Source organism: Haliotis asinina, chromosome 5 (genome assembly GCF_037392515.1).
Source record: "Haliotis asinina isolate JCU_RB_2024 chromosome 5, JCU_Hal_asi_v2, whole genome shotgun sequence".
NCBI classification, from domain to species: Eukaryota; Metazoa; Mollusca; class Gastropoda; order Lepetellida; family Haliotidae; genus Haliotis; species Haliotis asinina.
Window position 1 is genome coordinate 70,329,397 of NC_090284.1, and position 12,506 is coordinate 70,341,902.

A 12,506-nucleotide genomic window follows, 5' to 3' on the forward strand; every position below is an offset into this window, starting at 1 on the left:
CTAAATTATATATCTTTGGTTGGTTTGTAAGTTGGATATAACATGACCTGTGGGCATGATTGAAAGTAAGCCCTCCTTCCGTGAGAAACTGCTCACGGGCCTTCTGCCCTTGGCCATTTCCTGCGTTACCACAGGAAGTCATGTTTTGTGTATATATTCACATAGCAAGCAGTGGAGGAGAAAATGGTTTACAAAATCGCTGATTTGATGGGATTGGTGGGTTACTATACCAGCATGTTTCTACGTCAAGCTTCAAAGACTACATTCCATGTAACCAATTTTGTTATTCTATAAACTTGAGGATAACTTTGTTTGAGATCTAGGGTGGTAACATACAAGCCAGGGTAAGCATATCAGGGAATCCATGGCATGTTGGAGTGACCAGTGTGTATTTTGTACACCAGTCATCTGGCACAGGCATGCTGATTCTGTACAGTCTGAGATGGGGATTTAACTATCAAAAATCCCCATGTGCAGCTGACTTACAGGTATTTCTTGGTACTCCAAGAAAGATACAAGTCCTGCCCTGCACTGTGTATACTTCCTGGTATTTACTTGTGCAATATAAGCCAGTGCAATAAGACAACACTGGATGGACTAAACTGTCATACAATCTTGTAAAAACATTAGAAATGCATATCTCCCAGGGAATAGAATTTGTAAGTTAAGAAGCCCAGTGCTCTCAAAGCTGATTTAACAAGCTCTTTCATGGCATAATGTAGGTCACAATTACAGTACATCCAAAGTCCAAGGTAACAGTAGCTGTTGGCGTAGTCCAGTATTGCATCGCCACAGATAAAATTCCTGCCATGTTGACATACGCTTTTAGCTCTGAAATGAACAACATTGTCTTCTTTGCATAAAAACAGACATTCTCCATTTGCGTGTCAACATGCTGAGAGTGTCGACTTGGCAGCAAAACACGGATTGCTTCACATCATGTTAGTGAATGACAGTGATTCAGATTCTTACAACTAGATATGCTGGCAGACTGAGAACACATCTCAGTAGTTTAATTGTGACAACACCCATGCTTGATCAGAAGTCAGGCTGATGAGAATCCTGGTCCATTCATTTCACTACGGTCAGAAAATGCCAGACAAATTATTGTATTATCAAACGATGAAACATAGCTGTATTATTAAAGCAAAACAAACCATGGTTTTGTAGAGAATATAAAAATACATGACTACCATTTATCATCTTTTCCATTAAGAACAACACCCACCTAGGGTGAGGCACCTTTGCGTGTCAACCTACGGCTTTAAGGAAATATATTTCACAAACTATCAAAGAATCTTTTCCTTCACATTTCTGGCTAACAGGAAATTACAACAACTTTCCATTGGTTGTTCAAAAATATCCTAATTGAGGAAAGTTTGATATTGTTTGAAGAGCATAAACAATGATAAAGGTTTGTTGTGACTAGGGAAGGACACTTGGATGTTGAGATGTTCACCTGCCACCATGGCTTCTGTTGTAACTTTATCATGTGTGCAGGAGTGGTGTCATATATTCAGTAGTAAACAACCTTCACTACATGAATAATTCTTTTAAACCAAAAATCCCCTACTCAACAACCTCACTATTTCTATTTTATGTCAACTTTATTTGCATATGACATGTTTTAATGCTGACTACTAATACTATCAACACACTGCTGTTGATATACTGCTATTGACACATTGCTTCTGGAATATTGCTATCAATACACTGCTGTTGATATACTGCTATTGACACATTGCTTCTGGAATATTGCTATCAATACACTGCTGTTGATATATTGTTATTGACACATTGCTTCTGGAATATTGCTATCAATACACTGCTGTTGATATATTGCTATTGACACATTGCTTCTGGAATATTGCTATCAATACACTGCTGTTGATTGCAGTTGTATTGCAGTTGATATATTGCTATTGACACATTGCTTCTGGAATATTGCTATCAATACACTGCTGTTGATTGCAGTTGTATTGCAGTTGATATATTGCTATTGACACATTGCTTCTGGAATATTGCTATCAATACACTGCTGTTGATTGCAGTTGTATTGCAGTTGATATATTGCTATTGACACATTGCTGTTGATAGATTGCTATCAATACATTGCTGTTGATATATTGCTATTGACACATTGCTGTTGATATATTGCTATCGCTAACGATACAGACTAGAATTTGTCTTCAACACTGAATGAGGTGACTAAAGAAAGAAAAAAAGAAAGGATGACATAAACTTTCAGATTTTAATCATGACAAAGACTGAAGTCTTTGCTTCAAGTTTCCAAGAAGGTGGTCCCCAAATAACTAGTGTGAAAGAATACCAAGTCTTGACTATCATCAGAAACAGATTCCACTTTGCATAAGGGTGACACATCATATTCACACAACACAACCTTGATCCTACGCTGCAGTAATTCAGATAATCTTTCTGACCCTAAAATGTAAGTGCGCCACCATTGTTTTTATCTTCATTTGACATTTGACATCACAATTTACAACACTAGACAGGAAATCAATTCTGTTTTCTCACACAAACCCTTAAGTTGCAAATTTGTTGAAACTGATTTGAGCAGCAGGATTAATGGCAAGTTCAAATAAATACCTATAAAATCAATAAGTGTTTTTTTTATAACAAAACCTTCAGTGTTGGTAAATATAAAAAACTGAAGAGTCTTTAAGAATGTGACTTGTCCTGACTAATTTTACGTTTGCCCTGAGTTTAACGACACAATCATGATAATGTAATTGTAAAAGAATAAAGCAGCATGGTATTTGATGTTAATGTTTTGTGGACTATATACTGAGAACTGATAAATAGCCAAAAAGATAACTTCATTAAAATTGTGAATGAAATCCAAGTTTATTAGCATTTTGAAAAAGTAAGCAGAAATTATCACGTAACCCAAGGAGAAATAAGATGCCGTTGTTTGATTGCTCGATATGAAAAGTGAGTTGTCCCAGGCGTCAGGCATGGGATTTTTGAACCCCTGATGCAAAACACATTTCTGTCTATTTGAATGGTTTATAAAAATCAATAAATGTCACACATAAACATTGCCTATGTTTTCTTTCACATTTCTGACACTGTGAATGAAGGTATATTATCTTCTTTCATTAGTTTACTCCTGACACCTGCAGGAGACTCAGGAATAATAATGCCATAATTCTAACCTCTCCAACAGTTCTCAAGGCAAAGTGAAATACCTTGACAGTCACTGAGGTCACTTGGTTCTGCCCACTATCTTATTAGCATCCTAAATGCATGGGGCAATGAATTATCAATCAATAAATCATAAAATACAGATTGCTAACTTGCTGGAAATAAAGTTTAGAAATATTGAAATTAAACATCAGACTTTACAGATGAAGCATGTTGTTCAAATGTGACAGTGGTATGATCCTTTACAATCCTTGCCAGTAACTGGGGTCTTAATTTCACCCATGAGAATACTGTTGCCATTGACATTACAAGCATTACAAAATAATTTGTTACTTTCGCTATACTGTGTTAAATTAATGTTTTACAAATATAAAGTAAATTCAAAAAGGTATTTTTCTATCTGCTTCAATACATTACATGCAAGATCAAGGCAAATGGATTGTTTTCCATTGTACCATCACAGGCCCCCCTAAGTAATTGAAGGAATTACAGCAAATTTTAAGGAATTGCATCTCAAATGTAAACAAACGCAGCCCACTCGTGAAACAATTGCAGCGATATCGGTAATTTAGCGGTAATAACAGAAACACATCGGCCCTATCGGAAGCAATGTCGGTAATACTGGAAACACGCTCGGCCATCTTCGGAGATTTTTCGGTCGCGAGCGGAAACTCACGCAGCTAAACATGGCATCGTTGGAAGAAGCATCCGTCTCGGTGAGTTTTGTTTGTTGTTCCTACTATTACATTTTTATACTTATCCATCTTTGACCACCTGTGTTGAATGCGTTTAGGTATGAGGTGTTGTCGGGGCAATAGCTTATGTTTACAGGAAAGGATAGTCACTCTAGGAGAGTGTCACAACTCATGCCCCTGGAGGTTGTTTACATCTGAACATCTAAGTCGTGCCGATGATTACGAACGTGCGCTAGATATAAGATCATTTTTTTTGTAAAATGTGTTTAAATTTGTCAATTGCATTTCATAGCAAGAAAAATTATGGCTCAAAAACTTCTTCATGGCGCACGTTCATGATGTTCGTAATCATCGGCACGACTTCGATGTTCAGATGTAAACAATCTCCAGGGGCATGACTTGTGACACTCTCCTAGAGTGACTATCTTTTCCTAAAAACATAAGCTATTGCCCCTACAACACCTCATACCTAAACGAATTCAACACAGGTGGTCAAAGATGGATAAGTATAAAAATGTAATAGTAGGAACTAAAAACAAAACTCTCCGAGACGGGCGCTTCTTCCAACGACGCCATGTTTTGCTGCGTGAGTTTCCGCTCGCGACCGAAAAATCTCCGAAGATGGCCGAGCGTGTTTCCAGTATTACCGACATTGCTTCCGATAGGGCCGATGTGTTTCTGTTATTACCGCTAAATTACCGATATCGCTGCAATTGTTTCGCGAGTGGGCTGCGTTTGTTTACATTTGAGATGCAATTCCTTAAAATTTGCTGTAATTCCTTCAATTACTTAGGGGGGCCTGCATCAACCCTGAAAGTATTTACTAAGCACCCACAAAACTGCAAAAGCTCTAGAAACTAATGAGCAGCAGTATTATGTCAACATCTTCTGACAAATGATGAGCTCCTTGTTACTCTCCATGAATATGTACCTGTAGGTTCAGTTTTCCACTCACATCCATACATCACATCAATTTGCTTACAGACTGAAAATGAAACTCATTACAGAAGTTGATCTGTTTCACTTCTGAAGTTTACACCTAAATCAAGGACATACTGAATCAATCATATATAATAAGAGTAAAAAGTACGGCATCATGAACCATGTATGGTGATACAAACACACCTATGCATGCTCATGGGAAAGAGCTTCCTCCGTTTCCCCCATAATGATTGTCCACATATGTCTTCTGCAATTGACAGATTAACACAACTTGATTTGACCCTATATCGTAATTACTTAATTTTTGGGCTTTAAAGGTAACATGCAACCAAAAAATCAAACATAATTAAAACACAATTATCACATATTCATGACATATCATATACATGTGAAAATACAAATAAACACTATAAGCGTACAATTGCGAATCAAAAGCACAATATTTTGTACTTGGGTTTACTTCCCTCGAAACGAAGCACCCGAAAGACTGAACCCAGTCAGAGTGGGCATGTGTGCTCTCAAGTGTAATGGAAACTTTTCACTGGCTGCTTCATTTGCTGATATGCTGAGAGCTTATTGTATGTACAGAGAGATGATCTGTTTGATTGGCAATTTGGAAGCATTGTGTGTAAGAAGAAAGTAAGATTTTGGGATGGGGGGATAATAACTTCCTTTATTGTATATCATGTGACGTTTTGCATCATACACAATAAAAGAAGTTGTCATCCATAAAGAATGTATATAGATATGTTTGGGTTTGTAAATACATGCTCTCTGCATTTGCGTTTGATTCAATCAAGAAATACTGAAATGGTGAACTACTGTGTGGCGTTCATCAAAGTACAAAGCAGAACTTGATACTGACAATGTGAGTTTGCACCGGTTTCCCTCCGATCAAATCATCTGACAAAAGTGGATGCAAACACAATAAAACGTCATGTGTACAAGTATCACACTTCCCTGCCTGTGTAATTACATAATGTGACAGCTGAGACAGAGCCCATGTGCATGAGCCATAAATCAATGTATTTTGTTTTAGGTGCATAGTCTGATAGGTGTTAAGTTCAAATTGCATTTGTCAATGATTCAAGTTGTGTATTGCATATACTGCCATTAGCAGACACGCAGTCATACGAAATAAAGAGATATTGAGTTTTGTCTGTGACGGTGACTGCTGTCACAATCATCACATTTTCCTATGTCTCCACACACATGTATTAAATATTTCAGTTTTCAAACTGAGCAATATTTAGAAATGAAATTAGTATTTCTAATACTACACTTTCTTAAAATCTACAAGTATGGAACCAGTGTATTTTTATTGTATTACTGCAGACCCAAGATGCTTGTAATCACAAGGACATCTCTTGTTCTCAAACTTTGACTGCAGTGATAATCCTTGCACGCATCACTTGCTTTGTTTTCACTAGTCGACTTCCCAGTTCGAGACTCAATGGATTGGTACCCTTTCAATTACAGTTGCATTTTGCCTACAGTGCATTTTCGCTGACACAAGACTTAAATTGCCACCTGATTACCCTGTACTCATAAATGGATTAGTCCAATAACTGTTAACTGTAAAGACAAACTATAAATACTAGATTTAGAATAGAAAACAAAATCTGCGTTTATGGACCAGAGTTTATTGCATGATGAATTTTATAGACATTGCATACAGCAACTGGGGATATTCCAGGATTTTCTGTACACTGCATACAGCCAGAGATGCTGCATGATTGTAACAATTTTATCAGCTTTTAAACTTAACTAATCACTGCATGCACATGTACTTCTGGGTGCAGCACTGCTGTCAAAACCACTTTTTTCCCCAGCACTGTCTTGCTTTCACCGAGTTATTTTTCAACTTTATAAGCTGAATTTGCATTTTGATAAGTTCTTACTGTAAGTCCATGCCAAAAGATCTCAGAATCTGCAAAGTTGGGTTTTGCGCTGCATGTGCCCCTTTATAATTTCAGTTTATAACAATTTATAAATATTATGTATGATGAGGGAACAGGAGGAACTCTTACCAGCTCATGTGTGTTTGTTACCAGACATACAACATCAGCCAATCGTATGTCAGAAATAGGCCAACCTTGGCACTGCAAATTTGAAATGAGCACCAAGACATAGTTTTCCTGATTTCTAGTTATAACCGTGAACTTGTTTTCATGACGAACTTTCACAATATGTCAAAGATGTCCGATGATAACACACAGGCTGAATTCAGTACTTTTAGAAATCTCATGCATGGATGGAGTCCTTTGATAATAAACCACATGCAAACATGTCTTCTGAGGACTTGAAAAATGATACAAACAGGTTAATCCTGTCACACAAATATGTTTCACATGTGACATTGATATGATGTCAGTTTTTTAAATCCTCTGTGGAGGCTCACATAGCAAACAGTACGTCATTATAATGACACAATGCTCAGTTGTTGTGACAGTAGATTCAGAATTCCCTGGAATTTACTGGCTGTTCTGAATGATGGGTTTTGTGTCAGTAAAACTGACTCTCCTACATACAGTGTATGTTGAATTCTTGGTGTCATAATAACATTCTCCATAATGTCACCTACCGAATATCCTGAATAATGTAATTACTTAGTGTTAATGGAATCTAATCCTGGTCTTTCAGAGTGCATCAAGTATTGTATTGATAATGGTCAGACTGTTAATGAATCCATGTAATAACACACGTTATTACCCATACGGGCGAGGAGATCCTGTGTAATATCTTCTGATATTTGCATGGTGTGCATTGTAGTGATTCTCGCTGTTGATTGGTCAGCTAAGAAGAGAAGAAATGTGATTGGTTCATGGAGCTAATTCTCATGATCCAAGTTCACTGACAACTTTTACTGTTTCATGATAAATAGGATAAATTGATAAATAGGACATGTTGTCCTCATGCATTCCAAGATTTAATAAATAAAACATAAAGGTTGAAGAATATGAAAACTCTTGTTATTATATGTTATTTTGAAATAAAACTGCATTATAAATAGCAGTTCTTAAGTATACAATCTTACCTAAAACAAACCCCAATCATTTGCATTTTTGTAAACAAACATGGCCGCCATTTGGCTAACCCAGCTCCTGAATATCTCTCATCCAGACCCTCTCTAACAATGGGGTACCAGTACATCAAATCATTCAACTTCCCAGAAACAAAAATGTTCAATCAATAAACAGTTACTCTTCAATTAATGAGAAACAACATCAGTCCATCAATAAACTGTTGTCATTAAAGGGGCACTGATGCGGAGCAATTTCCGCGGACTGGTGTAAACGTTTGTTATTGTTTTTCTCCCGTGAGTACCCGGATGATATCCCAGAATTCGTGACTGGTTCGTGACCTCTGCTGCGCATTCCGTAAGCGCAATTGATAGTTTAGTTATAGACAGATCAACTTAGGTGAAGTCATTTTTACTTCATTACAAATGTATTATGAAACCAAATGAAACACTTTGAAGATTAATCATCTGCCAGTGGTAGAAATGGTAAAAAAACTATTAGGACAGAAAAATAACGAAGCCAATGTACGTCTCTATATTTTGTCTGAAAAACCTAATTAGTTTATAGTCATATTTGTATGATTCTGAAAATTAATAAAAGAACACACGATCTGCTTATACTCATAGTAAATTTCTAACACAAAAGCAACATTTATACATTGTATAGTTTGCCAATGTGGATCCTATTTCACACACATACGCGATCTAGTGTGTGTTTTCTGTCATACAGATTCTGCTGAATGCTACAACAAACAAATTAAAACAAAATGCAAATAATGAATGTAAAACAGACTAATTTTATAGCAATAATGTCATACCTTGTTCAGGAATGTATCCATCAATATCCACGTAAAAGAAATCGTATTCCATTCATCTGCAGCTGGTAAATAATCTTGCTCTGTGTCGCGTGTCTTACAACTGTCTAGTTTGCGAAAAAGAAACACATCGTTTCACGTCTTTCGATGGTGAAAACCAGATAAACCTCTCATTGGTCTCCCAAGATAGCACACCTGGCAACTATTTGTATGATGTCCACTATTCTAAGTAATTTAGTTAACCAATAATGAGCAATCAATCAATCAACGCAAGGGTGGTTAATTCTTTGAAGGGAGGATGTTGTTTTTGCACTCACTCTTTACGACAGGGTGTAGTCATCTACACACACTGCCTTTTGACAAATCCGCTAGAAAATACAAGTAATTAATCAATCAATGTGTTATCGATTAATCCTTTGATCGATGTTTGTTTTTGTAACTCAGCTGATAAACCCTCTTGCATCACTTACATGCACATATTACATAACATGCAAATACATTTGCCATTACAGACCTTAATTTATAATGCTGAGTATTTACTCCAGACAGGTGAAAGGCCAAATTTGAACCTTTGTTGTGTAACCGAAGTGGTGTTACTACTAATTACACCTGTTATAAATTCACTAATTGACAATCCAGAGAATGATGACAAATAACAGGTGTAGGTTTACACCATCAAACGCGAGTTACAGCAAGGAAGATGTAATCTCTGTGTCGCACGCAGCCTGAAAATACTTATGGGACGAAACTGTTTTGAGGATACCAACAGAATTTCGTTACATAAGGAATACACACAGGCATTTGCTGTGTACTTGGGAAAATAGGTGAAATAAGGGGTTTTTTACGTAAGAAAATTTTCAGATTTCTCTACCGAAGGCAAAGTCATCGTTTTTTGTTTGTTTACGAATTCAAATAAATCAACTGTGTGTTTTTATTAGCATAAATAATAAACCATTGTAGCTACCATAGCTACCAAAATTTACGTATGATACTTGCTATCACAGCTGAACCCACTCTCAAAACTACCTATATATAAAGCTTTGCAATCTTCCGTACTGAAACAAATGGCTTGCTATGTGCCTGTAGACATCATATTTTCATGTAACATGATTAAATATCGAGGTTAAAAACACAGAAATAGGATCAAATTGGATCAGTATACGTAACTATACCATCCAAGCATCCGAAAAGAACTACACTGCTGGGATATTTGGTTACGATCAGACAAGGAATACCATGGATATTTTTAAACAAATGGCATATGATGGGCATCCGGCCTCCTGACTGTTTAGGTGAAGAAATTCTGCTAATATGGACAGGAGCCCAGTTCCTTTGTCCGTCACGGTCGAAGGAGCGGGCGCTGACCAATTTGCGGTTTGGTTTCGTAATTAGACCGTTGGCGAGAAACATTATTCGCTCCGCATCAGTGCCCCTTTAACCCTAGTAACCACACCACTCTGCCCAATAATCCTCTGTCTCAGACTGCCACAGTCACAGTCATTGTTGCATGACATAAATCTTCATTCTGTGGGTCCAATTCTCAGGTCCAATTTATGGTGGTGTATTCCCCTGTACACCTCTGTCAGACAACCATGTGCTCCAGAGATGCTTCCCATTGACTCCATCAAGAGTTACGCTTCTTGAAACTGCTGTACTCTCCTGGGACCAATGACATGATTGTAACATATGCCTTTCACAGAACAAAATCTTCAAATCTTCAAATGTGTTGAATTTCTTGACAGAAAACTTTTCCTAGATGTTTTAATGGAATGGCTGTTGTTACATTTCCTAACTTTTAATCATTCCAAACATTGACAGGTTTTTGCCAAAATGTTTCTACACTACACCATAACCTGTCACTAGACACATTGTGTGAATGAACAGTGTTCTGGTGCACTGACTTGATCTAATAATGTTCTTCCTTATTATTAAGTTCAATGATATTGAACTTAAAAGATCATTGTCATCATATAAACGTATGTTAATAAATTATTCCCTAAAAAATGTTTGATCTATTTTAAAGAGGTTTTACAAGGTACTGTTTCCCATAGCGTATTTATGTTATTAATATTGAAGTTACAAGAGGCATAATATGAATATGAAGCAGCTGTTTGGGTTCAAAAGTCCTGTCTTTAGGTGGTTTTTAATTTGTGATTCTCTTTTACATTACATAATAGGTAACAAATAGAACAATCAACTCAGTATGAGTGATCATGGAAAATATTCCTTAGAATGCTCGCAAAGGCTAGGCGATGTGAACATTAATTCAACTCAGGCATAGTTCCCATAATCACTTGTAAGTGTCAATGCACTTACACTGGTCAGTGGTACATTATATCAATGGACTGACACAATGTATCCATGCACTCACAACTGTCAATGACGCATTGCATCTATTCACTTAATCTAATCAATGATATATTGTATATATGCACTCAGAATGGTCAGTGATATATGGTGTTCATAGATTATGGTCAACTCAAAACAAAGAGTGAGTGAGTGAGTGAGTGAGTTTTACATCATTAACAGCACTCCAGCAAGACCACGGATCCCTTATTCTGAGTGACAAGCAAATGTCAGTCACATCGGTGTGTCAGTCACTCTATCTGAACTGGGTCCTGTTTCAAAATGCTTTCTTAAGCCTAAGATCTTGTAATTTTTCTCATATCATTTGTACCTCCAATACTGTAATAAATGAGGCATGAATGCTACAAGAAAGGTTACGAGTGCTTAGACTTACGACTTAAAACATAAGAGCTTTGTGAAACTGGGCCCAGAACACAACCGTATAATCATAAGTTTGCATTCATGTACTTCACTTTCTTCTTGATGGATCAAACATGTTCTTGTTAGCACCATTACATTCCAAATGGCACTTAACATTTTCAGGAGCACCCTGTGGTCAACTTTAAACGATCTTTAACTATTGTCCTTGTATAGTATATAAAAGTATAATGTCCACATCTCACTATTTGCTTTCAAGGAACATATTCAATAATAAGCTTGTGCCCTGAGACTTATGATGTTCTTCTACAAACAAGTTACGGTAGTTTGGATAATGCTTTCAGTACATAGACAATAATACTGGTGTATGGTCTCTAATATTAATGTAGTCAAGCCTTTATAACACCCATTAACTGTTTCACATAACAAATTATATTTCATCATATGACCTATTGGATATGGCACAATTACACTAGTAAATATAGATGAAACACGTATGTTCAGGTGTTAATAAAATCTTAACTTCCACTAAGTTTCATGAGTTTGTAATGCTGACTGCATCTTGTTCCTTTCATGCCATGCTTTATCCACGTGCGCGATAAACATCAATTCTTAGTATCTCTTTCTGCAAATGAACTGAAAAGGTAAACTGTCACCTTTGTCCTCTCTGCCGAGGAGTCGTCCATATCTGTTTGTTGCACGTTGTCCATTATGTCACTGCATGACATGTCACGTCCAGTTGGAATCAACTGACATAGTCATTGCACGTGCGCTGGGGCATTGTCAGCTCGTCTCTGCTGGTTCCTGTGGACTGCGGGTTATCAGTTCAGTGCGCACTGTTACACGACAGGTTTTGAAGGCCTTTCTACTTTTATCATGTAACCATTTACTTCCTGGTTGCACACGCGGGGTTTGTTGATAAGTGCCGTGATTTGACAGGAATCTAGCCAATCAACGTGTTACTTTCTGCCTGTGACGTCGTTGAAGTTCGCGGTCCTCCAAGGGAGGAAGCTTTTATGAGGAGGAATATTAAACATTTAATGAACTCAACGTGGATAAGAAATTCATATATGATATAGGAAAATATGTGAAATACATAAAGCTAATACTTAAGGATTTGTCCTGCATAACCTAACGATG

The 12,506-nt window shown here is 36.9% G+C and overlaps 1 protein-coding gene across 2 annotated transcripts in view; it reads right to left on the reverse strand.

Annotated features, from left to right (window-relative positions):
- The window catches only part of LOC137285175 (caspase recruitment domain-containing protein 11-like), a 91,737-nt gene extending 79,434 nt beyond the window's left edge, over positions 1-12,303 (reverse strand). For both annotated transcript variants that reach the window (XM_067817414.1, XM_067817413.1), the window contains exon 1: positions 12,023-12,303. In XM_067817414.1, the coding sequence (XP_067673515.1) occupies positions 12,023-12,094 (72 nt within the window). In that variant the 5' untranslated portion in view covers positions 12,095-12,303. The remainder of the gene's footprint in view (positions 1-12,022) is intronic.
- Between the last annotated feature and the right edge of the window lie 203 nt (positions 12,304-12,506).